Source organism: Tasmannia lanceolata, unplaced genomic scaffold, assembly GCF_043159265.1.
Source record: "Tasmannia lanceolata isolate RefF3 unplaced genomic scaffold, GAP_Taslan_0.1 ptg000024l, whole genome shotgun sequence".
Taxonomy (NCBI): Eukaryota; Viridiplantae; Streptophyta; class Magnoliopsida; order Canellales; family Winteraceae; genus Tasmannia; species Tasmannia lanceolata.
This window is the reverse complement of record NW_027518701.1, coordinates 12,174,748-12,202,714: the sequence shown is the minus strand read 5'-3', so window position 1 is coordinate 12,202,714 and position 27,967 is coordinate 12,174,748. Positions and strand designations below refer to the sequence as shown.

The window sequence follows — 27,967 nt, the reverse complement described above, 5'->3', positions numbered from 1 at the left end:
AAAGATAAACCAAAGGTTGCAAATGTAGCCATTTTTAGGAAAAGATTAACGAGTGGTGCAAATAGGGTTTTGCTAACGAATGCCCTTAGGGTTAAGGGGTGCCCTTGGATCATTTAAAGCACCTATTTTCATGTACCCACACTTTTATCCTCAAAACACATTTATTATTAGAGAACCGTTTCCCACAAATTCATTTCTATTACGAGAAAATAACAAGAATAACCCTATGTCATAAAAGATAATAGCCAAAGGACTTTAACCTATTTTCCATGAGATTGAAATATTTTACTATTTTATATGAGATAAGTTTATTTTTGTCATTTTGATGAGATAGTGTATTTTGTCATTTTGATGAGATAGTGTATTTTGTTCATAGGATCGATGATCCTAACCTTCCAATCTATGCATTTTTTTTATTCCTCAAATCAAAGGGTTAAGATCATTCTAGGAGAAGATTTTACGGGCCCACACTATCTACATTAGGGCCCAACAAATGAATGGTTGGATCACCCACCCAAACAATGTCGGCACACCTATTTTTTTCATTTGTTGGAGGTGTGCCAAGAAAATATTTTTCAATCCTAACCCCGATCTATGTAGTTTTTTTATATTGCGGTGTCCATTTTAAACCTTGTCAAATCAAAGGGTTAAGATCATTCTATGGAGAAGATTTTATTAGAGAATAAAATAGATCTGAATTAGAGAATAAAATCCGGGCCCAACAATATGAATGGTTGGATCACCAAAAAAATGCGGCCACCAGTATTTTTTTCGGGTTGCACGTAAGTGCAGAGCCGTCCACCATGTAAATTGTCTTGCATTAGAGAGGTATTTTTTATTATTTTCTATGAGATATAAGTGTATTGGTCATTTTTTATGAGCGAGTGGCACTTTGATCATTTTCTATGAGATAGGGTCTTTTTATTTTCCATGATATATGAGTTTTTTTTTTTTTTTTTTTTTTTCCGAAGAGATATGTGTATTTAACACTTTCTATGAGATATAAGTATTTTTGTCATTTTTCATGAGATTTAAGTAAGGATATTTTCGTTAGCTTTTATGAGATAAGGGTATTCTTGTTATTTTGTCATGGTGGGGTATTTTTGTAAATACCAAACCAAAGCCTCTTTTGTTGAAATTATAATTATGGAAATAAAATCTCAACTACAATCGTTGCTCCAGTAATAAATGTGTTTGAGGATATATGCGTATGGGTGCATGCCCTGACTCGTTGGCAAAACCCATATCCGAAATTGCCACTGTCACAGACAATCGGAACCTCTCTCGCCTTCTAAAAAAATATCGCCGACACGAGCGACACTACAAGAATTACATATATCGGCCCAAACGGTAGGGCCTAAATAGAAGAGTAACCGATACTTTGAATTTCGTTTTACTCCGGAAAATGATTTCAGCGCTTCAATGTTTTGATAAACATGCGCTCCCATGTTTCTCGTACAGTATTTATTGAAATACTGGAGCTTTAAGAGCTTTTTTTTTAAGAACCATAATATTCCTCTAACAGCCCTTTAAATAGTACACGATAAACATGGGAGTGTATGTTTGTCGAGAATTTATACGATGGGTGGCCGTGAAAACACGCGAAGTCTAAAAAAGTAGGTACGGCCCACTGCATATGATAATCCAAACCGTTCATCCCCAAAAATCATTTTCATACGATGATCCTAACCCTCTGATCTGAACTGGTCTGAATATAGAGTGCCCAAAAATCATTTATGGAATCTTCAACAGATCGGAGGGTTAGGATCATCCTATGGAAATGATTTTTTGGGCCACAACCTATTTACGTTGTGCCCAAACATATGAACGGTTTGGATCATCATATGAAGTGGGCCGTCCCTACTTTTGTAGACTTCACGTGTTTTCACGGCCACCCATCGTATAAATTCTTATGTTTATCAAAACATTGGAGCGCTGAAATAATTTCCCATAGGATTTACTAATGAATTTTTACCTTGTGATCTTCAGAGAGGGGGATGGCCCTCCTATCACGGCTGAGTACGGCCCGAGAATCGCCACAATTAGCTACCACAATCCGATGATTATCAACCACGGCCACCACCGCCGTGGACCCCACTATATCCGATCGGGCCCCACCATGCTCACACCGGCAAGGGGTCCCGTGGCCCCCACAATCACAAGAGCTCAAAGACAACTCATCCATCCTCTTAAAGCATGCCCCCATCGCCGAATTCCAACCCACCGCGGATAATCGCAGGCCGGAATCTGACACACCGGCGGCCGCAGCGTCCAAATTCAACACTCGCTCCAACTCCTCATTCAGGAATACGTGCATGTTTTCTTTACATAGTATAGCTACCTGAAATCTTACAATCAGCATAGAAATAAAGTATATAAAAGCCATGCAAAATGTAAGTTTTTTTTTTTCTTCTTTTAATGGGGGGAAAGGGAATGCTTTTTTATGTATATACATTACTGAAATTGTCTGCATTTATGTAATTGCTCCCCTCATTTTATTAAGAACTTCTCCTACTAACCTTGGAGAGCTTTCGGAATGGCCTTTAGCAGACAATCAGAATAGTTTAAAATGAAGGATTTGTGCTAAGGACATTCGCAGAAGGCATGATAGGAGCCACCTGAGATTAATTAAATGAATAAGACAAAATCTGAGCCTACGTGGTTGCTCTCTCATGCAACAGCCCGGCAGCGAAATACATTCTGCGATCATCCCTAGCAAATCCTTATTCTAAAAGGAGTGTGGTTATCGTCTCGGAACAAAAAAATATATAGCCATATTCGCGTCTTCAATCATGTACACCTTACACGGCTTCAAACTATGGAAGGCGTACAGCTATCAAAACAAGGGTGGAAAATCAGATAAGGAAAATTAGAAAACAACTTGGCAACGCAACGTTGCGCAGGAGGTTCCTGCGCAACGCATTAAAATACACTAAAAGCAGGGGGTGTGGCAATATCAATTCTATGGTGTAATATTTTTAGACCCCATGTTTGATATTACCACACCCCCTGTTTTTAGTGTAGCGGAAAAAATGTTCTTAAAAAAAAATTGCATCCTTGTTTTCTGAATAAATATAGTACTATCAAATCGCTGTTAAATTTTTGTTATTCCCCTGAAATTTTCTATTCAAAATTTCCGCTTTTCCAAAAAGCTCTCAGCATGTCGCATGAAATAAGAAAAAAGGGGATGATAAATTCGCACCCCTGTAAAGGAGGAGAGTATGTGGCAGTCTTTAACGCTTTTTGACGTTTAAAGGGTGCGAATTATCCTACAGGGGGTGCGAATTTGTCATCGCCCAAAAAAAAACCTGGATGCTGAGAGAGAGAGAGAGAGAGAGAGAGAGAGAGAGAGAGATACATGCGAGCCTCCATGGCCGTCAAAAACTGCAAAGAAATGCAACGGGTGCCGACCGGGAGTCTCCGGTCGAAAAAAGTCCGGCCTTAATGATATAGCATCTTCCATATCCCTCGACCGTCCGGACACAGACAGAGAACCAAAAATCGACACCGGAATAATCGCCGGAACCTGTACGGACGCCGACGGGATCGACGGTGATTCTACACCCTCGCTCGAAGAAGATGAGCCAGAACCCGAGTTAGCTCCAACCGTCCGATCACGTTTCCGATCCACCGTACGATCAGATTCCTCTTCCTTCTTTTCTTCCCCTCGGCTTTTCTGACCCGCCAGCGTCAACTCTCGGCCTGCGATAACCGCTAACCGTCTCATCTCCATTCGCCTCCGGCGAGCCTCCCGGCATTTTGCGGAAGTGACCCTACTTGCCATGTTTAGCTAAGTATACGCCATCAACGGCTGAGATTAATCGAAAATGGAATAGATTCCATTGCGAATTTCGCCCTAGCCGTCGATCATTTTCCGGTTTTTAAGAACGGAGAAATGGAGCTCTGGATTTGGATCTTATAAAGGGATAAAGAAACGATGGGCCGGTTATGTTTTTTCCTTTTTCTTTTTTTTCGTGGAAGGAGCTTGGGTTTCGAACTCTACGGGCAGCTGCCCGTTACTGCCCAAACTGCCCGACACCGACCGCAACTCACTGTAATTAGGACACGTGGTGATGATGACTCTGCGTCCTCTTAAACGCTCTCCACGGCTATTTCTCGTGGACTCAATTTCTCATCTCGGGTTTTGGTTCAAAAACCATTTGCATTTTCAAACAATTAAACCACCACAATGACGGATTGAACTTTCTTTGGGAGTGCTAAAGCGCACTCGCGTCACAAAAACTGTTCTTTGGTTGCTAGTCTAAGTCGCATTTTGGCATGTTTGTGCAGTGATCTGATTGTCGATCCAGCCCAATACACGGGTGCGTTTGGATTGCCAGAATCACACGATAGAAATGAGATTTGATTTCAATTCTGCTCAATTCCAATGTTTGGTTCTGAAAAAAATGAACAGAATTGACACCAAGGTAGAACTAGAGGGTGAAAATGCTGGAATCTATATCCCACCCCAAGAGGTGGTATTCTGTTTCCACTCTGGTTAGAATGGAATCTTTATTAGATTTTTTTTAATTAAAATTTTCTATTTTAATTTATTCTCATTCCATTTAAGGGTGAATCATAATAGGGTTCAAAATACGATATCGATTCTTATTCCTGATTTTGACAATCCAAACGTAGCCTACGAATTTATCATAAGGATCGACGAGTCTCATTCTTAAAAGAGATCATGTCAGTAAATCATACTGATGCGTAGTCGTGCAGTAGATATAGACAACCAAAACTTTTTCGATGACGCCAATTGAAGTCCATTTGATTTGGCAATTAGGGTAGTTGGTTAAAAGTTTGAAGTGGTGAATGCACTACATTCTAACGATACTTTCCAAATCAACAAGTATGATCGCCATATAAAACATACCAAATGTTTGATGAGCTTTACGCTAAAAACATTTAAACATTCCCAACAAAAAAGTGACAAAGATAACTAAAAAAAGATTCATTGCAAGCCACATGCAACACCATATTTTGCTTTTTAGATTTGTTGAGCCAGTATACATATGGCAAAAAAGACCGATGATCAAGGTTCAGTGACATGGCAAGTCGTGGCACTAGGGTATGTGGATCCCATCTCAGAGAGAACTTTGTCCACTTGAATAGATCTTGCTTGTAATATTTTTAGTAAAAAATCCTTTTTCAATGAATGTACAATTTGGGCTCTAATAATTAATATTGATGGTGGCTACATTTTATTTAAGGTATTAGAGAGTATTAATTGCCAAGCACGCAGGGGCAGAGCCACGTATATCGTGGAGGGTGCTCCCCCCCCAATGACTTGCAAAATCCGTTCTTTAACCTGTAACACAGAAGGGGTTTTATCGGCGTTCAAGAATGCCGCTAAAAGGAAAAGTCCATTTACCGGCGTTCCTGAACGCCGGTAATAGTAAGCGGCCCCCCTAAGACCAATGCACTATTAGTCATCCCACCTCCTCCACACACCCCCCCCCCCCCCCCCCAAGTGTAATTTCCTGGCTCTGCCCATGCAAGCAGGTGTTTTCCGTCCTTCCCCTTTTTCTCCTCCAAACCCTAGTCAGTTGGCACTTTTTTGTACAACTCTTTGTCCTTGCTCTGTCGAATTTTTTGATGCACCGGTTTTGTACTTGTCTGTTTGGAAAGAAAACCAAATGACCTCATGTTGCCACTACTAGGTAGGAGTCTATTATTGTTGTCATGCCAGCATCTGCCGTTGGTGTCGCTACCACTGTCATGATAAAGTATATGGTTGCTTCGACCACTACAACAAATTTCATTGAAGAAACTAAAAGACATTTCCTGTGTACATACATGCAGTATGTGCTTTGAACAACATTATCATTTACATGTATGTACTTTGTATAACATTTTCTAAGAAGGTACCATACTCTCTTATATCTTATATCACTAGATTCTTTACTAAATATTGGAAATAAAATATTATAAATTAACAGCATTTGAACAATATTGGTTCCTTGTCTGAGCAATAAGATATAAGAAATTATAAATTAATGGAGCATAAATTATTAGAGCCCCATGTATTAGGATCATCTGTTAGTAGAGGATTTGCGCCTATCTTAAATTCTAAATATTCCATAAATAATAAAGCTTGTCTTAGGTTTATGGTCGACCAGATCATAGTTACAAAAATTTATGTAGAAAATGTTGGTGAATAAAGTTTGAAATTTCGAATACCTCATTTAAAATTATAAATATTTGTGAATAGTACACGAAGTCTCGGAAGAAAATCGTGGTTTCTATGCTCCATTTATTTTTTTATTGTTTGCAAATACTAAAATATTGTAAATTTTTTGAATTATATGCAAATTTTATTAAGAATTTGCCAATTCTTTCTATATTTTCATAAATCTGGTGACAAATCAATAGTCGTTTAATAGAACATTACAATGGGGGTTTTAATGCATGTCTCATTTTTGTGAGAAGCATGCTCAGGCATGATTCAATACTCTTAGTTGCTTTTTTAGAAATTATATGCACATACAGTAAAATATATTATTTTAAAAAGAATTCATAAGCAAAGTAATAATTTTTTTTCATTATCATCTCAAATGTTTTTTTTCGTATTTTTCAAATTAATATTTGGGCATAGTTGGTAATTATGAAAAATTACTTCACGAAATATTCTTGCTCCCAATTGTGAGGGATGGACGGAGAAGGAAAGACTTCAAGTGGCACAGAGTATCACTTTTTTCCCCAATTTTTAGGGATTTTTTTGGCTCTCCTCGCACCACCCTCTCTTGGATCTCCCTCCCCTCTCATCTTTCATGGTTGCAAAATATGCCCTTGGTTCCCAAATTATTCCCAAATCAGAAAACATATGTGACCAACAATAAGTGCATCTCCAAGGTCCACCACACACGCGCATCACTTTAGCATTTTACTATAAAAAAATACTTCTCTCATGATTAAGCCAATGAAACTCAACAACCACTAGAAACTGAAAGTATCGCGATATTTTGTCTCAAACGGTGCTATTATTTCTCTTAGCCCAGACCACGGTATGAGAAAACCACCAGTCTCGCCAAAACGCTGGACCATGAGATATTGTGCCACGTGTCGCTACGATTCTCTATAAAAGAGACGTGAGCCAATGGTACACACAAGAAACGGACACGTGGGCTAATAAGAGGACCCCAACAAGACGTTATAAAAATGTCTGTGGGCCCACGTTGCAAACCTTTTCTCCGTCTGTTTTTAATTCTTTTTCAAGGTTTTTTAAGGAGTGCACACGTGGCGTGCGTTAAGAAGGCCAGCGTTGCATGTTACTTGTACTATTTTACTGACACTTTGGAAAGCATCGAAAGCCCAGAGCAGGTCGATGAGTAGTTGACACGTGGAGTACCATGCACGGATTTCAAAGGACTTTTAGGCTGGATTTAAGTTATGGGAATTCAAGTTAGACACCTAGACGGCATAGTGAGCGTGTAAATCTCGTGTCTTGTTCCCTAAGACAAGGGTCATGAGTTGGGTGCACGTGTCATTGTAGTTGCTGATCTTGACCGTTGGATTGAGGGCCATGACTGGATCTAAGGAGTAGGAATATTCGGTGAGGTTGGACTGAAGGTGACGGGCAGGATTTGTGGTGGAACACAAAATTAACGGTCACGATCATTGCAATTATTCATATATCATTTAAAAAAATCATCGGGAATCATCCTCTGATCTTTCTAGGGCCCAGGTGCGAGGGACTGAGAGATTTTCTTACGCTTCTTCTTAATGCCCAGTTTGGATTGCAAGAAAAAAATTTCTGGCGGAAAACATTTTCTAGGACTTTTCCTTTTCGCGATTTAAAAAGGAATGATATAATTATATGATTAATTTAGTTGGACATCATTGCAAGTCGAAGGTCCCTCTAAAAAAATTGGATACGAAGTGTAATGATATCAACTGCAATACTCCTTTAAGTTAATTGTGATTAGGGCTTCTTTAAGGCTATAAATACTTCTTTTATGGGATTTGTGAAGGCAAAACCTAATCCTAATCGTATTTACAGCCCAAGGGACTAATTTTCGTTTGGAAGGTGAAGAAGAGACGGGTGTAGTTGCTGGAGATCACTATTCAAAGTAAGTCCTGTTCCTTAGATGGATCTCCAACTTCTAAGAACCTTAAAAGATGGTTTAGTCTATGGAAATCGTGTACCTTGTTCGTGATTTCAAGATGGGAAAGATCTCAGTCATTGATCTTGGGTTCATACGATTAGGATTGCTATGAGTCTTCCATCAGAACCAAGATCGTTGGGGTTTTGATCTTCGAATGTGAAAAATATGAGATTGGTGTCCTCGATCTTAGTTTTCTCTTCAATCGCTATCCAGCGAGGTTCTGGCAGCCAGATTGGGTTTGATGGAATCCCCTTGTCATAAGGAGTCCAACGAATCCAACCTCAACGGATCCAACCTTGATCCAATCGGAGCTTTGGTGTGGGAGATATCTTGGTTAAAAGTTGTGAAAACTCGGAAAAATATGAAAATTCTCGCAAAAACCCAACAGTACACATCAAGCTCGACTTGGAGGTCGATTGTGAGGCTACTATTTCACCAGGTTCGACCTACAGGTCGACCATGGGCGGTGCTGGCCGCGGGAATTGGAAATTCCTATTTTTTGGATTTTTCCACCATTTATGTGGGTTTCTGGGGTTCTTTCATGATCTATTACACCTCTCAAATTTCTTTATCTCATGTAATAACTATTGTGAAATGGTGATCGATTCATGGGCTTAAGAGCACAAAGAGGTTTATGTATTCGACATTCAAGGTACGTAATAGTGTATTACCTTGGCGATTTATTATCCGTATTCGATTGTATGCCATTGTTTGTAAGACCTATGCACTTATGCTCTTGTACCTATAAAAATCTCAATAACCCTCTCGGAACTAGCATGCGTTGTTAGAGTATATGCCCTGAAAAGCTAGTAGAATGACATTCATTAATCAATAAAGATTTATTTCATGACATAAATGGGCAATTATATTAATGAATGTGTGTGATGTGTGATGGGACACAAATACGGCTGTGTTCCCAGATATCGCCACGTGTCATCCATGCACGAGCAGAGCCCAATCATCATGAAGAAGGGCGTTGGAAAACGGCAAAGACCACACAATCATGACACGTGTCACCCTCTCGCCGCCCAGGCCTCATCATCACAAATTATGGAAGGACATGGCCGCCAAAGCCATGCGCGCCGGCGAAGCAGTGGGACGGCCCAATCCTGCAAAAGATGGTCTTCTCTCCATAATGATGAAAAGGGCCGCGCGCCTCCCTTTAAAAGAGAGGAAAAGGAAGAAGAGAAGGAGGCCCTTTCTCTGAAAAAAGGACTTCACCCATTCTCCACTCCGGACACCGGGAAAAGAGGCGAGGCAACAACAGAGGAGGCTAGGAACTCAATCCTACTCTCCCTGCTAGTCCCCTCCGACCCACTCACTCACGCACCCAGAAAAGATTCCGCACGCCGCCCCTGGTAACCCTGATCGAAACCCCTTCCCCCTCTCGTTGTTCTTTATATTGATTGGTCGAAGGATCTGACTTGGGTGTCGAAGTGGTCGTCCGGGACCCACCCCGGACCCCCTGACCCCCTTTGTTTGTGATTGCAGACCCCGCAGAGGCCCTCTACCGACCGCGCAATCGCAGACCCGGATTCAGACGCCATCATATTGGCGCCATCCGTGGGACTCGTCGAGTACTGAACGCCTTATGGCGATGAGAAACCACACCCAACAGCAAGAGATAGGGGTAATGACCAGAAGCCAGGTTCAACGCGCACAAACCAACACCTCAAGCTCCGAGAACCCAACTCACCGCCCTCGGGCCGACACCAGCCCTCCTCTAGCGCGCCGCAGATGGTCCCCACCATGGAGATGTTCAACGAACTCCGCCGAGAACTACTCCAGCGCTTGCCTCCTCCTGCCCCGGAGAAGCCCCTGACAACACAGGACCAGACAGAAGCCTATGACGAAGGCAACGAGGAACAGCCAGGGGAGCGTCATCCCCGGCGAAAGCGAGCACCGACTCGCCGGACACCGTCCCCATCCACGAACAACCCTTTGCCCCCCGTATCCAGGGGACACCAGCGAGACAGTGGGAGGCAGGCCACGCTAAGCCGCGCCCCCCTGTCCAGGCAGCCCATCTCCAGGAACCGCCCCTGGCTCGGGTGGAAAAAGTAGCAACCTCAGCACAGCCGCCCGGCATGGATCCGGTAGCCGACCTACAAAGGCAAATCCGAGAGGTAAAACTGGAGATGAAAAAACCCTACGCCCACGGCATCCTCGATGAGTGGGAAAGGGAGACGGCATCCCCATTCACCTCGGAGGTCTTAAAAACCCCAGCAGAAACATGCATAGACCTCTCCCGCTTCGGTCTATACGATGGAAACACGGATCCTCTCGAGTTCCTCCAAACCTTCAAAAGGGTAATGACGCTTCGAGGCGCGTCGGACGGATTCATGTGCAGAGCCTTTGCGTCCATGCTAAGAAAAACCGCTAACGACTGGTACATGAGATTGGAGCCTGACTCCATCGCATCCTTCCACGAATTCGGGAGGAAGTTCAGCACAAGGTTGGCCAACAACCGCCTCCGCCATGATCCAGTGGACGCCCTCCTAGCCCTCCGGCAGGGAAAGAATGAGACCCTAAGAGACTTCATGTTAAAATTTAAAGCCGAATTGGCCCAGCTTTCTAACATGGACGTCCAAGTAGCGGTCGCAACGCTAAAGCACGCCATCACCGATCCGAATCTCAAGCTGCATCTCACCCTCAAGCCACCACGGGACCTGCAGGAACTTGAATCCAAGGCTGATAAGTTCGTCCGAGCAGAAGAAGCCTGCGCTCGAGAGCAGAATCAGCCTGGCCCCGATGAGAGAAAAAACGACGGCCGAAGGGCCATAAGGCCACGTGCCGACGAGAGGCAGGCGGGCCGGAACCCCGTCCACGTCTTCGAGAGACTGGGAACCGCCCCACTAAAGTTCCCCCTCTCCCACGTTCTACTAGCTATCAAGAATCAGGGTCTCCTGACCCCCCGAAGAAAATGGCCACAGACCCAAAGAAGAGGTCCGCCAGAAAATTCTGCGAATTCCATGGGGACCACGGCCACGAAACTGACCATTGCTTCCACCTCCGCCTACAGCTCGAAAAGCTGGCCGAAGAAGGGCACCTAAATCAATATCTCAGGAGCCCTGGTGAAAGCTCGCGCGAGGTCCAGCACCCGCCCGACGAGGCCAGAGGTAGGCATCGGTCACCCAATAGACGCCGGTCCAACAACCGTCGCCGATCCACAAGCCGACACCGATCCCCTAGCCGGCATCGCTCCCGAAGCAGACGCCGGTCCCGCAGCAGACACGACACGCACCGCCACCGGCGCCCCCGGAAAGAAGAGCCCCCCGAGCAACCACAGGCCCGCGAACAACCACCCACCATTATCGGGAAAATCAATATCATCATGGGTGGGCCGGCAGCGGGAGGGCCGACAACCGCCAGTCGGCGGGCATATGCTGAACGTGTATTCTCCATGGATATGCCTTCCAAAAAGGCCCGAACAGATCCGCTGCGTGAGGACCAGATCATCACTTTCTCCAACAACGACCTTGACGGGCTACAAGTCCCGCATGACGACGCACTGATCATCAGGTTAGTCGTCGCCAACTTCGACATAGGAAAAATCCTAGTCGACACAGGAAGCTCCGTCAACGTGCTGCACCTCGACAGTTTCGAAGAAATGAAACTGGGCAAGGAAAGGTTGGGACCCGCGGAGTATTCCATCTACGGGTTCTCCGGTGCGTCCGTACGGGTGGACGGTAAGATCGACTTACCCCTGACCTTTGGGACATACCCCCTCCAAAAAACCATCCTGACCACCTTCCTGGTTGTGGATATACCATTCACTTACAGCGCCATCATTGGGCGCCCCGCTCTAAGAGATTTGGGAGCAGTAGTCTCCACCCCCCACCTCAAGATGAAATTCTCCACTTCGACCAGAGTAGGGGAGGTCCGGGGACAGCAGATGATAGCGCGCCAGTGCTACGCAGCAAGCCTGAGAGGAACCAATGCCCCGGCCGAAAACTTCACGATCGATAGTGAAGATCCCCGGCAGCGGGCCCGCACAATCAGAGGAGAGCCCGCCGAGGAGCTAGACTCCATCCCCATAGCCCAAGATCACCCAGAGAGACAAGTCCGAATCAGTTCCCTACTCAAAGGCCCCCTACGAGACCAGATGATCGACTTCCTCAGAATCAACAAGGACATGTTCGCATGGTCCGCTAAAGACATGCCCGGTATACCCAAGGAACTAGCCGTTCACAAGCTGAATGTGAACCCAGCCCTTAAACCCATCCGGCAGAAAAAAAGGAACTTCGCGATAGAGCGTCAAACTCACATAAAGGCCGAAGTGGAAAAGCTACTACAAGCCGGGTTCATCAGAGAAATCCGGTATCCCGAGTGGCTGTCAAACGTCGTCATGGTCAAGAAAGCTAGCGGAGGCTGGCGGGCCTATATCGACTTCACAGACCTAAACGGGGCCTGCCCAAAGGACCCCTACCCCCTCCCACGCATAGAGCAACTCATCGACGCCACATCCGGGCACGAACTTCTCACCTTCTTGGATGCGTTCTCAGGCTACAATCAGGTCAAAATGCACGAGTCGGACATCTCGAAAACAGCATTTATCACCGATCAAGGCGTCTACTGTTACACTGTTATGCCTTTCGGTTTAAAAAATGTGGGCACCACCTACCAGCGGCTCGTAAATAAGCTATTCCAGGCGCAGATCAGAAGGAACGTAGAGGTATATGTCAACGATATGCTGGTAAAAAGTCTGGAAGCCTCCAAACACATCTCCGACCTTCAGGAAACCTTCAACACCCTACGACGAGCCCGGATGAAGCTAAACCCCGCAAAATGCGCCTTCGGGGTAACTTCCGAAAAGTTCTTAGGGTTCATGGTCAGCCAGAGAGGGATCGAGGCCAACCCCGAGAAGATCCAGGCCATCCTAGACATGGAACCCTCGACAACAGCGGTAGAAGTACAGAGGCTCGCAGGTCGAATCACGGCCCTCGACCGATTCATGCCCAAATCGGCAGAAAAGTGCCAACTCTTCTTCAAACAATTAAAAAACGTACGGGAATTCGAATGGACCCCGGCCTGCCAAGAGGCTTTCGACTCCTTGAAGCAATACCTTCAAACACCACCCGTACTAGCCAAACCCGAGCCGGGGGAAGAGCTATTTTTATACCTAGTCGTCAGCCCCACGGCGGTGAGCGCGGTGTTGGCCAAGCAAAGCGACAAAAAGGAACACCCGGTGTACTACGTGAGCAAGACTCTCCACGGCGCAGAAATCCGGTACCTAAACATAGAAAAGTTCACCCTCGCAGTCGTTAGCGCTGCCCGAAAACTCCGCCCCTACTTTCAGGCCCACCCCATTGTGCTTCTGACCGACCAACCCCTGAGGAAGATTCTCCAAAAACCAGAGACCTCGGGTAGGATGGTCAGTTGGGCCGTCGAGTTGGGAGAATTCGACGTACAGGTCCGCCCGAGGCCAGCTATCAAATCCCAAGCCCTCGCTGACTTTATAGTGGAATCCACGGCCCTGGCCGCGAAACCAGCAACAACGGAGGACGGCAAGGGCCCCACCGAACAGACGGCTCGCAACGACGTCGCACCATACTCAGCTAGGCAAAGCAATGACGTTCATTGGACCCTGCACGTTGACGGCTCAGCCGGCAACAAATGGCACGGGGCGGGAGTGGTCCTCCACGGCCCAAAAGGATTTACGCTGGAATACGCCCTCAGGTTAGATTTCAAAGCTTCCAACAATGAAGCTGAATACGAAGCCTTAGTAGCAGGACTGAATCTAGCCGCGGAGCTCGGCACTGGAAAGTTAACAATCCATAGCGACTCCCAGCTCGTCGTCAACCAAGTGAACGGAATATACGAAGCCAAAGGCCTCAGGATGAAGAGATACCTCCAGAAGGTAAGAGAAAAGTTGCAGGGAATGGGAGAGGTAGAGATCCTCCAGGTACCACGAGACATGAACAATCGAGCGGATGCATTATAAAAAATGGCCGCCGAAGAGACCCATGACTTCGGCACCGTGCTCACAGAAATACTGCCCCACCCCAGCATCGACGAGGTGCAAGTTTTGGAGATTCCAGCTGGACCAAACTGGATGGACCCCATCATGCGATACCTGAAAGACGGTATACTGCCCACAGATAAGCTGGAAGCCCAGCGCCTAACTGTAAGAGCTGCCCACTATGTGGTCCACGGGCCCAGGTTCTACAAACGGTCATACACATGGCCGTACCTCCGATGCCTGGTGCCCTCCGAATCAGACTACGCGCTACGAGAAGTACATGAAGGGATCTGCATAGGCCACGGAGGCGGCAGGACTCTAGCTCAGAAAATCATGAGGCACGGCTCCTTCTGGCCTACGATCCTCAGGGACGCTAAGGAGTTCGTCAAGAAGCAGGGCCCCTGTCTTTCGCCATGTGGGGCATGGATCTACTCGGACCCTTCCCAAAAGCCCCCGGGGGGCATACAATGTTGTACGTCGCCATCGACTACTTCACCAAATGGGTCGAGGTCAAAGTCGTGGTAAAACCCAATTCCAAGGCGACGGAGAAGTTCTTCTATCACGACGTGGTGTGCCGTTTTGGCATTCCAAAGACACTTGTAACAGACAACGGTCCCCAGTTCGCTAGTGCTGAATTCAGCAGATTCTGCGATAACCTAAGCATCGAACATCGTTTCGCCTCCGTAGCACACCCGCAGGCCAACGGGCAGGTAGAGGTAACTAATAGGATCTTGCTTCAGAGCCTCAAGAAGCGACTGGGAGAAGCCGGAAAAAACTGGGTAGAGGCGCTCCCTAGCGTCCTCTGGGCCTATCGAACGACGCCGCGGACCACGACTGGAGAATCCCCTTTCAGCTTAACCTTCGGGCCGAAGCGGTCATTCCGCTAGAAATTGGCCTCCCCAGCTTCCGCACCGCGAATTATGACGAACAGGGAAATTTCGAGCTCCTCCGGAACACCCTCGATCTCGTGCTCGAAAAAAGAGAGCAAGCCCTTCTCCGAACCGCCTCCTACTTGCAAAAGGTGGCACGGTACTACAACGCCCGGGTAAAAAAGCGCTCGGTAAAGCCCGGAGACCTGGTGCTACGGCGTGCAGAGGTATCCGACCCCCACAACACCGGAAAACTCGCCCCTAAATGGGAAGGACCGTACAGGGTCGTTCGAGCACTCCGCCCCGACGGGACCCCAGTCCCTCGAAGCTGGAGCATGGACAACCTCCGAGAATTTTACCAGTAAAAAGACAGGGTAAGTTCCGTGTTTTTCTTTAAAAGCATGACGAATGTTTGTTTGTTTCTTTTTTATGTCTCTAGAAGCAAAGATGTATGTTCTCCTTAAACAAATCAATGGAATAACGTTTCTACTTAAAGCCATACGTATCTCCACTTTCTGGCCCATAATAAACGAGGGACCCGAAAGAAGTCAGGGAGTGAGACAGAGGTAGCATCGGGGCCGATCCCCCCGAGAATACCCTAAAATGCTCCCCATGAAGAAAAGACCTCCCCTTAAAGGGCAGGCGGGACCCATTAACCCCGAACTGATCACTCGAGGGGAAGATAGTCCTTCCGCAAAAAAGACACCCCACGGGGTGCACCAGAAATATTCTCGATGGTCAGATTGAAATTCAATACCAAAAGGCTCGGATAACCCGGAGCACATCGTATATATAAAAAAAAGAAGAAAGCAGAAAAAAGAAGAAAAGAAGGAGAATTCAATAGTTATTACAGACCCCGCAAGAAAAGTAAAATATAAGGTCCAAAATGCATCCTGGCATCACTGAGCCCCCTCAGAGGTCTCAGTGACTACAGGATCTGCCAGGGCATCCACCTCCTCTCCGACCAGCTCCGGTGCCTCTACTGGTACCGGCGGAGGATCGACCTCAGCCTCATGCATCAGTCTGTCAAGGGGAAAGGAAGGATCAACCTCTTGAACACGCCGCCGGCATTCAACGAAAGCATCAATCTCAACATCCACGCTAAACGCGGCCGCAGCCCTAAGGAACTCCACTGAGCCACGCCATTCCTCCTGCGCCTCCGCCAGTTCCCGGGCATGCGTTCGACGAGCCACTGCCAATTTGTCCGCCGCACGACTTCTCCCCTCCATGGTTGTTCGGAGGTCTTCCCGAAGTCGAGCGATAGTATCATCAAAGGTCGCTTTCTCCGCCCGGGCTCTCTCCAAATCCTCGCTTAGCTGCCGGTTTCGCTCCTCAAAGGCACTTATCTCAGCCTCATCCTTGAGCAGGCACTGCACCATCCTCCTGGCATAGCTCTGGGACTGCAAAAGCAGCATATCAGAAAATTTCCAACGTACGTTCTCAAAATGGCAAAGAGAAAAACGTACAAACAGAAAACCGGCCACCCGGTACTTACACAAGATGTTGATTGAAAATACTGAGCCCCAAGGGCCCTACGATCATAGCCCTCCAGCTCAGCCTCGTCGCCAGGAAGGGCGGTCGTCACCCCCAGCTCCACCCCAACCCGGGGATTCGCAAGAACGCTATCCTCAACGCCAATCTTCCAGTTATCTTCCAGTTAGGCTTAAACAGCTCTCCTCGCGCCTGGAAGCTCTGCGGAGGAAGCGCCACCCATTCCAGAAGAAGTTTGGTCATAACCGCCCCCTCCATCCGACGTGGCACGTCCTCCGCAAAGGCAGGAGAACGCGCCACACAAACAACATCCCCCTGTCGAGCGCTAGAAGGGGCAGCCCTCTTGGCGGACGGCTCTGACTCCAAAGGACAAAGCTTAGCCGTCCCCTTTTCTCCGACCGCTCAAACAGAGGGGCTAGAAGGCACGGATGCCGCGAGTTTCGCTTGCGACCGGCCCAGCCTGGCCGCGGCCATAAAATCAGAAGGGATCTTCTTGTGACTCATCAGACCCTTCGTCACCACCGCAACTCCTTTCCCCTTCCCAGCGTCACTGGAAGAAGACATACCTCCTGCCAAAAACAGGAGAACAACAACCGCTCAGAACGAAGGAAAGAAACAAAAAAAAAAGAGGGAGAAACAGAGAGAGAGAAAGAGGGGAGGCGCTCACCACGACGGCTGGCGGAATTCTCCCCCGTTCCCTAGCCCATACAGCGGGTCCTTCTCTCCACCGCTCCTAGAAAACCAAGCCTCTTCAAGCTCCTCTCCCATCTAAACTCGGAAACGTCAATAGCCTCCCCAGAGGCGAGCTTCCCCAAGTCAAACTTGCTATAGTCAGACTCGTCGGGGAGGGACTTCCTTCGCCACTCAACGGAGCGCCTCCAAGACCGAGGAAAGTCCCAGCCGGCGTCCGACGAAGGGGTGATGAACACATACTCCTCCTTCCACTTTTTGATGGAGTAAGGCAAGTTCGCCGTCATTTTCACCTGAGGACGCTGGCTCAGATATAGCCAGTTGTCCTCCCCCTTCACCAATGGGCTAAGGGCAACACAGGCCCGGAGCAGCGGAAGGGTAGGCTGAATCTTGTGAAGACCCGCCTTGGCCACAAAGGCCAAGAGAATGCGCCAACTATTAGGCGCCAGTTGGGAGGGGGCCACCCGGTAAAACTCGAGGGCCTCTACTATAATGCCCAAGAGCGGGAACCTAACCCCCACCCGAAAAGCCTCCACGTAGAAAGCTACCTCTTCCTCAGTGGTACCTCCACACACCCCCTCTACAAAGGAAGGAACCCTAATCCCATAATCATCGGGAATGTGGAACTTCCTCCTAATTTTCTCCGCCGCCCCTTCTCCCAAAGTGTTCCTAAAACACGCCACCCGACCGGGACAAATAACATCACCAGACTGAATATCCCCAATCTCCGCCTCACGACCAGAAGAAACTCGAGCCAGAGATTCCGAAGGAGCGGCCCCCACCGATGACCCAGAGGCCCCGGAGCTATCTTTCAACTCCGTGGGCTGCCGTACATCTTCAGAGACGCCGCCCCCACCCTCTACAGACAACCGCCTCCTTTTTCTTGGCGGAGCCCTCTCCACTACTTCTACCGACTCAGAAGAAGGGCTCGTCGTAAACTATCAAATGGCGGATAAAAAAAGGACACAGAACTCACCGGAAGAAGGTTGGTGAACAAGCAACGCGCAGAAAAATCGTCGCGGAGGAAAACCCGTTTAACCCGAGGAAGACAAAGAAATAAAGCAAAGAATGAAACCCTCAAAAGGCTTTAAAAAGGGCTAGGGTTTTGATGGCGTCTGAATCCGGGTCTGCGATCGCGCGGTCGGTAGAGGGCCTCCGCGGGGTCTGCAATCACAAACAAAGGGGGTCAGGGGGTCCGAGGTGGGTCCCGGACGACCACTTCGACACCCAAGCCAGATCCTTCGACCAATCAATATAAAGAACAGCGAGAGAGGGAAGGGAGTTTCGATCAGGGTTACCAGGGGCAGCGCACGGGCTCTTTTCTGGGTGTGTGAGTGAGTGGGTCGGAGGGGACTAGCAGGGAGAATAGGATCGAGCTCCTAGCCTCCTCTGTTGTTGCCTCGCCTCTTTTTTCGGTGTTGCGGAGTGGGGAATCAGTTTTTTCCTCCTTCTTCTTCTCTTCTTTTCTGCTTTCTTCTTTTTTTATACACACGGTGCGCTCAGGGTTATTCGAGCCTTTTGGTATTGAATTATAATCTGATCGTCGAGAATGTTGTTGGTGCACCCCGTGGGGTGTCTTTTTTGCGAAAGGACTATCTTCCCATCGAGTGATCAGTTCGGGGTTAATGGGTCCCGCCTGCCCTTTTAGGGGGAGGTCTTTTCTTCATGGGGAGCGTTTTAGGGTATTCACGGGGGGATCGGCCCCGATGCTACCTCTGTCTCGCTCCCTGTCTTCTTTCGGGTCCCTCGTTTATCATGGGCCGAAAAGTGGAGATACGTATGTCTTAAGTAGAAACGCTCTTCCATTGATTCGTTTAAGGAGAAAAAATACAGCTTTGCCTCTAAAGACACAAAAAGAAACAAACAAACATTCGCCATGCTTTTTTAAAGAAAAACACGGAGCTTACCCTGTTCTTTTACTGGTAAAATTCTTGGAGCTTGTCCATGCTCCAACTTCGAGGGACTGGGGTACCGTCGAGATGTTCCAGCTGGTAGGCCCCGGGGCGGAGTGCTCGAACGACCCTGTACGGTCCTTCCCATTTAGGCGCGAGTTTTCTGGTGTTGCGGGGGTCGGATACCGCCGTACGCCGTAGTACGAGGTCTCCGGGTTTTACCGAGCGCTTTCTTACCCGGGCGTTGTAGTACCGTGCCACCTTTTGCTGGTAGGAGGCGGTTCAGAGAAGGGCTTGCTCTCTTTTTTCGAGCACGAGATTGAGGGTATTCCGGAGGAGCTCGGAATTTCCCTGTTCGTCATAATTCGCGGTGCGGAAGATGGGGAGGCCAATTTCCAACGGAATGACTGCTTCGGCCCCGAAGGTTAAACTAAAAGGGGATTCTCCAGTCGCGGTCTGCGGCGTCGTTCGATAGGCCCAAAGGACGCTAGGTAGCGCTTCTACCCAGTCTTTCCCAGCTTCTCCTAATCGCTTCTTGAGGCTCTGAAGCAAGATCCTGTTAGTTACCTCTACCTGCCCATTGGCCTGCGGGTGTACTACGGAGGCGAAGCGGTGTTCGATGCTTAGGTTATCGCAGAATTTGCCAAATTCGGCGCTTGCGAACTGGGGACCGTTGTCCGTTACAAGTGTCTTTGGAATGCCGAAGCGGCAAACCACATCGTGGTAGAAGAACTTCTCTGTTGCTTTCGAATTGGGTTTTGTCACGGCTTTGACCTCGACCCATTTGGTGAAGTAGTCGATGGCGACGTACAACATGGTATGCCCCCCGGGGGCTTTCGGGAAGGGTCCGAGTAGATCCATGCCCCACATGGCGAAAGGCAGGGGTCCTGCTATCGCGGTGTATGGTGTGGCCGGTTGGTGGGGGGTGGTTGCGTACCTTTGGCATGGGCTGCATTTTTTGACGAACTCCTTGGCATCCCTGAGGATCGTAGGCCAGAAGTAGCCGTGCCTTACGATTTTCTGAGCCAGGGTCCTGCCGCCCCCGTGGTCTCCGCAGATCCCTTCATGTACTTCTCGCAGCGCGTAGTCTGATTCGGAGGGCACCAGGCATCGGAGGTACGGCCACGTGTATGACCGTTTGTAGAGCCTGGGTCCATGGACCACGTAGTGGGCGGCTCTTGCACTTAGGCGCCGGGCTTCCAGCTTATCTGCGGGTAGTATACCGTCTTTCAGGTATCGCATGATGGGGTCCATCCAGTTTGGTCCAGGTGGGATTTCCAAGACTTGTACCTCGTCGATGCTGGGGTGGGGCAGTATTTCTGTGAGCACGGTACCGAAGTCATGGGTCTCTTCGGCGGCCGTTCTTGATAATGCATCTGCCCGGTTGTTCATGTCCCGTGGTACTTGGAGGATCTCTACCTCTCCCATTCCCTGCAGCTTTTCTTTTACCTTCTGGAGGTATCTCTTCATTCTGGGGCCCTTGGCTTCGTATACGCCGTTCACTTGGTTGACGACGAGCTAGGAGTCGCTATGGACTTTTAGCTTTCCTGCGCCGAGCTCCGCAGCTAGACTTAGTCCTGCCAGGAAGGCTTCGTATTTAGCCTCGTTGTTGGAGGCTTTGAAATCTAACTTGAGGGCGTATTCCAGTGTGAATCCTTCTGGGCCGTGGAGGACCACTCCCGCCCCGTGCCCTTTTTTGCCTGCTGAGTCGTTAACGTGCAGGGTCCAATGAACCTCGCCGCTTTGTTCCGCTGAGTCTGGCACCACGTTTTTGCGAGCCGTCTGTTTGGTGGGGCCGTCGCCATTTTTCGTTGTTGCTGGTTCCTCGGCCAGGGCCGTGGATTCCACTATAAAGTCAGCGAGGGCCTGGGATTTAATGGCTGGCCTCGGGCGGACTTGTATGTCGAACTCTCCCAACTCGACGGCCCAACTGACCATCCTACCCGAGGTCTTCGGTTTCTGGAGAATTTTCCTCAGGGGTTGGTCGGTCAGAAGCACAATGGGGTGGGCCTGGAAGTAGGGGCGGAGCTTTCGAGCGGCGCTGACGACTGCGAGGGCGAATTTCTCTATGTTTAGGTACCGGATTTCTGCACCGTGGAGAGTCTTGCTCACGTAGTACACCGGGTGTTCCTTTTTGTCGCTTTGTCTGGCCAACACCGCACTCACTGCCGTGGGGCTGACGGCCAGGTATAAAAATAGCTCTTCCCCCGGCTCGGGTTTGGCGAGTACGGGCGGTGTCTGAAGGTATTGCTTCAAGGAGTTGAAGGCCTCTTGGCAGGCCAGGGTCCATTCGAAATTCTGTATGTTTTTTAATTGTTTGAAGAAGGGTTGGCATTTTTCCGCCGATTTGGGCATGAATCGGCCGAGGGCCGTGATTTGACCTGCGAGCCTCTGTACTTCTACCGCTGTTGCAGGGGGTTCCATGTCTAGGATGGGTTGGATCTTTTCGGGGTTGGCCTCGATCCTTCTCTGGCTGACCATGAACCCCAAGAATTTTCCGGAAGTTACCCCGAAGGCGCATTTCGCGGGGTTGAGCTTCATTCGGGCTCGTCGTAGGGTGCTGAAAGTTTCCTGAAGGTCGGAGATGTGTTTGGAGGCTTCCAGCCTTTTTACCAGCATATCGTCGACATACACCTCTACGTTTCTTCCGATTTGTGCTTGGGACAGCTTATTTATGAGCCGCTGGTAGGTGGCGCCCGCGTTTTTTAAACCGAAGGGCATAACAGTATAGCAGTAGACGCCCTGATCGGTGATAAACGCTGTTTTCGGGATGTCTGGCTCGTGCATTTTGACCTGATTGTAGCCTGAGAACGCATCCAAGAAGGTGAGAAGTTCGTGTCCGGATGTGGCGTCGATGAGTTGGTCTATGCGCGGCAGGGGGTAGGGGTCCTTTGGGCAGGCCCTGTTTAGGTCTGTGAAGTCTATATAGGCCCGCCAATCTCCGCTAGCTTTCTTGACCATGACGACGTTTGACAGCCACTCGGGGTACCGGATTTCTCTGATGAACCCGGCTTGTAGTAGTTTTTCCACTTCGGCCTTTATATGAGTTTGACGCTCTATCGCGAAGTTCCTTTTTTTCTGCTGGACGGGTTTAAGGGCTGGGTTCACATTTAACTTGTGAACGGCCAGTTCCTTGGGTATCCCGGGCATGTCCTTAGCGGACCATGCGAACATGTCTTTGTTTGTTCTGAGGAAGTCGATCATTTCGTCTCGCAGGGGGCCTTTTAGCAGGGAGCTGATCCGGACTTGTCTTTCCGGCTGATCTTTGGCTAGGGGGATGGAGTCTAGCTCCTCGGCGGGCTCTCCTCTGATTGTGCGGGCCCGCTGCCGTGGATCTTCACTACCGATCGTGAAATTTTCTGCCGGGGCGTTGGTTCCTCTCAGGCTTGCGGCGTAGAACTGGCGTGCTATCATTTGCTGTCCCCGGACTTCCCCTACCCCAGTCGGGGTGGGGAATTTCATCTTGAGGTGGGGGGTGGAGACTACTGCTCCCAAATCTCTTAGAGCAGGGTGTCCAATGATGGCGCTGTAAGTGAATGGTATATCTACGACCAGGAAGGTGGTCAGGATGGTTTTTTGGAGGGGGTATGTCCCGAAGGTTACGGGTAAGTTGATCTTGCCGTCGACCCGTACGGACGCACCGAAGAACCCGTAGATAGAGTATTCCGCGAGTCCCAGCCTTTCTTTGCCCAGTTTCATTTCTTCGAAAGTCTCGAGGTATAGCACGTTGACGGAGCTCCCTGTGTCCACCAGGATTTTTCCTATATCGAAGTTGGCGATGACCAGCCTGATGACTAGTGCGTCGTCGTGCGGGGCTTGTAGCCCGTCGAGGTCTTTGTTGGAAAAAGTGATGATCTGGTCTTGTAGGGGTGGATTCGTTCGGGCCTTTTTGGAAGGCATATCCATGGCAAATATTCGTTCCGCGTATGCCCGCCGGCCGGCGGTTGTCGGTCCTCCCACTGCTGGCCCGCCCGTGATGATATTGATTTTCCCGATAATGGTGGGCAGCTGTTCGCGGGCCTGCGGTTGCTCGGGGGGCTCCTCTTTCCGAGGGGGCTGGTGGCGGTGCGTGTCACGTCTGCTTCGGGATCGGCATCTACTTCTTGAGCGATGCCTGCTAGGGGATCGATGTCGGCTTGTGGATCGGCGACGGTTATTGGACCGGCGTCCATTGGGTGACTGATGCCTACCTCTGGGCTCGTCGGGGGGACGCTGGACCTCGCGCGAGCTTTCGTCAGGACTCCTGAGATATTGATTTAGGTGCCCTTCTTCGGCCAACTTTTCCAGTTGGAGGCGGAGGTGGAAGCAATGGTCAATTTCGTGGCCGTGGTCCCAGTGAAATTCGCAGAATTTTCGGGCGGACCTCTTCTTTGGGTCTGTGGCCATTCTCTTGGGGGGGGGGGTCAGGAGACCCTGATCCCTGATGGATAGTAGAACGTGGGAGAGGGGGAACTTTAGCGGGGCGGTTCCCAGTCTCTCGAAGACGGGGACGGGGTTTCTGCCCGCCTGCCTCTCGTCGGCACGTGGCCTTATGGCCCTTCGGCCGTCGTTTTTCCTTTCATCGGGGCCTGGCTGATTCTGTTCTCGAGCGCAGGCTTCTTCTGCTCGTACGAACTTATCAGCCATGGATTCAAGTTCCTATAGGTCCCGTGGTGGCTTGAGGGTGAGGTGCAGCTTGAGATTCGGATCGGTGGTGGCATGCTTTAGTGTGACGACCGCTATTTGGACGTCCATGTTAGAAAGTTGGGCTAATTCGGCGTTGAATTTCAACATGAAGTCTCTCAGGGTCTCGTTTCTTCCTTGCCGGAGGGCTAAGAGGGCATCCACTGGATCATGGCGGAGGCGGTTGTTGGCGAACCTTGCGCTGAACTTCCTCCCAAATTCGTGGAAGGATGCGATGGAGTCGGGCTACAATCTCATGTACCAGTCGTTGGCGGTTTTCTTAGTAGGGACGCAAAGGCTCTGCACATGAATCCGTCCGACGAGCCTCGGAGCGTCATTACCCTTTTGAAGGTTTGGAGGAACTCGAGGGGGTCTGTGCTTCCATCGTACAGACCGAAGCGGGAGAGGTCTATGCCTGCTTCTGCTGGGGTTTTTAAGACCTCCGAGGTAAATGGGGATGCCGTCTCCCTTTCCCACTCATCGAGGATGCCGTGGGCGTAGGGTTTTTTCATTTCTAGTTTTACCTTTCGGATCTGTCTTTGTAGGTTAGCTATCGGGTCCACGCCGGGCGGTTATGCTGAGGTTGCCACTTCTTCCGCCCGAGTCAGGGGCGGTTCCTGGAGGCGGGTAGCTTGGACAGGGGGAGCGCGGCTGTTCGTAGCCTGCCTCCCGCTGTCTCGTTGGTATCCCCTAGTTGCGGGGGACAGAGGGCTATTTGCTGACGGGGCGGGAGTGGTCCTCCACGGCCCAGAAGGATTCACACTGGAATACGCCCTCAGGTTAGATTTCAAAGCCTCCAACAACGAGGCTAAATACGAAGACTTGCTGGCAGGACTAAGTCTAGCCGCGGAGCTCGGCGCAGGAAAGCTAAAAGTCCATAGTGACTCCCAGCTCGTCGTCAACCAAGTGAATGGCGTATACGAAGCCAAGGGCCCCAGAATGAAGAGATACCTCCAGAAGGTAAAAGAAAAGCTGCAGGGAATGGGAGAGGTAGAGATCCTCCAAGTACCACGGGACATGAACAACCGGGCAGATGCATTATCAAGAAGGGTCACCAAAGAGACCCATGACATCGGTACTGTGGGACCCGATCCCGCGAGAGGGGTGTGGGGCGCGAGCCGCCGCTCTCTCTCTCTTGGTCTCTCGTACCCACGCGATTGGCGTGTGCATTTTAATGTTGATTTGAATTAATCTTTCCTGTGAACTTGGGATCACTAAGGCAATCCGAATTCCACACGAAAGAGACTGACAGAGTCGCCACCTAGATGTGGGATCTAGGACCCGTAATTAACCAGAAATCTAGACTCGCTACCTGGTTACGAGAATGGAAGGTATGGGGAGTTATCCGCCACATGCACCATTCCTGCCCGATAATCGGTCTTCGATTCCAAAAGCTAATTCTTTTAAATTTATTTTAAATGGCTCATTCAACTCTATGTTAATGTGCGAACTAAGTGACATGCATCCTATGATCTAATTTTAATGTGAATCCTAGATGTGTATCTTGATTTATTAATTTGTCTGGATTCATTCTAAGTGAAAGTTCTCCTAGAATTCTAATTTCATGGAAAATCCTAAGTGATTTGATTAAGCATTTACAAGAAAATTAATATACAAAACACCACAATTTGTTTGTGGTGCCGACTCGCGGGTGGTATGCCATCAGACATCCAAGCTGCCTACGTACCCAAGCCTTACTGGGATCAGAGTCGACGTAGTTCGGTGCACCTAAGCTAAGCTACTTATGCCTAACTCAACTAGGACACCGACCTAGACGGGATTGACTGTTTCAACAGTTTTAGGAGAAGTTATTTAATTCAAGTTGAGGATTTTATTATCTTAGGATTTCATCGAAGATGCTATATGATCCTATCTAAATGCAAGTTGTCCCTTAGACTAATGCAGGTTAGCCTACATCCTAGTTTACTAGGCTTGTCCTAGGGAAAAACTGGATAACTAGTGTAACTTGACCTATGGCACGGTTGCTATACATAGCAAGCGTCCGTGATGAGGCTGGACTCCTAACTCTAGGACTCCCTAAAACTTAGGACACAACACGACACGACACCATTGTTCCTAAATTGGGCTCTAAGGGTTCTTACGACGGAAACCATAATCCAATGGTTCCGAGAGACACGAGATGAATCGAGATGATGAATAGTGTGAGGGAATGGGAAAGATAGAGAAAGGTGCGACTGAACTTGGGAGTGCCAAATTGCCTACGTACCCCATGATGGGGATCAAGCCACACGTAGTTCCACTGGCGAGGTTGCTTGGATTTTGGAAGACAGAATTGGTATTTGTATCTGGAATCGGGTTTGCATTTGAGCATTGGACTTGAGATTCAGAAACATTGATCTAGCAATGGGATTTTGGAATTGGGAATTTGCATCAAAGAATTGAGCATATAGGAATCATCAAGGGTTTGAATTTTCGGAATTCAAAGTGGGCGGGCTTATGAGATTCGGCCAAATGGATTCAGACATGCGACTCGGATTGTGTTGGGATATTACTTGGTTGGATTGGGTTAATGGTTAGGGTCAAGTGAGTCGGGTCTAAGTTAGTAGCAAACCCGAGACTAGCCATGGTCTAACTAGGAGGAAGCAGGGTACAAACCAGGGTGCGGACCAGGGTGCACCAGGGTGCGAACCAGCAGGGAACCAGGGTGCGAACCAGCAGGGGAACCAGGGTGCAACCAGCAGGGAACCTGGGTGCAACCAGCAGCGAACCTGGGTGCGAACCAGCAGGGAACCAGGGTGCGAACCAGCAGGGGAACCAGGGTGCAACCAGGAGGGAACCTGGGTGCAACCAGCAGCGAACCTGGGTGCAACCAGGGTCTAACCAGAGTGCGAACCAGCAGGGAACCAGGGTGCGAACCAATATCGAACCAGGGTGCGAACCAGTAGGGAACCAGGGTGCAACCAGCAGGGAACCAGGGTGCAACCAGTAGGGAACCAGGGTGCAACCAGCAGGGGAACCAGGGTGCGAATCAGTAGGGAACCAGGGTGCAACCAGCATCGAACCTGGGTGCAACCAGCAGCGAACCTGGGTGCAACCAGGGTCTAACCAGAGGCTAACCAGGGGGAAAACGGACCCTACATGCTTCCTAACATGGTTTTTCTTTTAAAGTAAAAGATATGCATGAAAACAGACCCTACATACATAGAATTGAAATAAATGCCTACCTCTTTGGAAACCCACTTTGTGTTTGATTTTTCTTTGATGTTAATTCCTTGAAGATGATTCCTTGCTTGATAATGACTGCTTTTGATATATATCACCCAACGTATAAAATCACCCGATCCGGCAAGGATGGCCGAACCCTTGAAGAGATGAGGGAGAGGGATGAATTTTCTAAGAGAGGGGTTCTTTTTTCTTCTTTTTCTTGGATGGTGGGATGAGAGGGTATTTATAGGAGAATGGGATAGGAGGTTAGGTGAGGTTAGGTGGTTTTGGATGGTTAGGATGAGAGGATGAGGTTAGGTAAGGTTAGGTGGGGTTAGGTAAGGTTAGGTGAGGTTAGGTGAGGTTAGGTGAGGTTTGGATGGTTAGGATGAGAGGAGAGGTTAGGTGAGGTTAGGTGAGGTTTGGATGGTTAGGATGAGAGGAGAGGTTAGGTGGTTTTGGATGGTTAGACCCAGGTCAAGATCTGCCATTGATCTAACGATTTACGGAAATCGGGTCTCGGAATGGAATCAGGGTCCGGGCTATGAAGTGACCCTAGCTTATTTTGTCCCGATTGATGATCCGTAAAGTCAGATCAAGATATTAATGACCTAAAACATATAAATCAATGATAGAGGGGGTTCTCACATGGATTTAACACACTAATTTATTTGTTGATTAAAACAAAACAAAATGGGGTGTCTACAGATGCCCCTCTTTGGTAGAGATGACGTAGTCATTGAATACCAAAGTTAAAAATGACAGAACCATTTTGCGTAGCTTTAATCGACAAAGGACTCTCTAGACACAACGCACCTTAACATAATGCAAAACCTTAGATGAAACCCTAGAACTTGAATAATAAAAAAAACTCGATGCGGCGCCGTTCACAAACGGGCAATTAGAGAATGAGATATCATTTTCGAATGGATTCTGAAGGGAAAGGACAAAGATCGCTCTCAAACAGTTTTTAGAAGGAGATGAGACGCTGCTCACAAGCGGGTTCAACGAGGATAAGAAGCATTCCCAAATGGACTTGGATAATGAGGCACCGTTCACAAACGGCCTCAAGGAGGATAGAAAACCATTCACAGATGGACTCGAGAAATGAGGCACCGTTCACAAACGGGC

The 27,967-nt window shown here is 48.7% G+C and overlaps 2 protein-coding genes across 2 annotated transcripts in view; both read right to left on the bottom strand.

Annotated features, from left to right (window-relative positions):
- Nucleotides 1-3,966, bottom strand: part of AHG1 (Protein phosphatase 2C family protein) — a 30,653-nt gene extending 26,687 nt beyond the window's left edge. Inside the window, exons 1-2 of the mRNA XM_077367143.1 lie at nt 3,359-3,966; nt 1,976-2,341 (exon numbers count right to left, since the gene is read on the bottom strand). Of these exons, the coding sequence (XP_077223258.1) occupies nt 1,976-2,341; nt 3,359-3,784 (792 nt within the window). The 5' untranslated portion in view covers nt 3,785-3,966. The remainder of the gene's footprint in view (nt 1-1,975; nt 2,342-3,358) is intronic.
- An 11,803-nt stretch (nt 3,967-15,769) lies between these two features.
- On the bottom strand, nt 15,770-27,258 carry LOC143857347 (uncharacterized). Its single transcript, XM_077367776.1, has 2 exons — nt 26,857-27,258; nt 15,770-16,336 (listed from the first exon to the last, which is right to left on the bottom strand). Exon 2 carries the CDS (start codon nt 16,313-16,315, stop codon nt 15,836-15,838), a length of 480 nt encoding a protein of 159 aa, XP_077223891.1. The 5' UTR covers nt 16,316-16,336; nt 26,857-27,258; the 3' UTR covers nt 15,770-15,835.
- Between the last annotated feature and the right edge of the window lie 709 nt (nt 27,259-27,967).

Bases quoted from the DNA above. Each gene is read 5' to 3' on its own strand.
- LOC143857347 (XM_077367776.1), bottom strand. From the start codon at position 16,315: ATGGTGCAGTGCCTGCTCAAGGATGAGGCTGAGATAAGTGCCTTTGAG.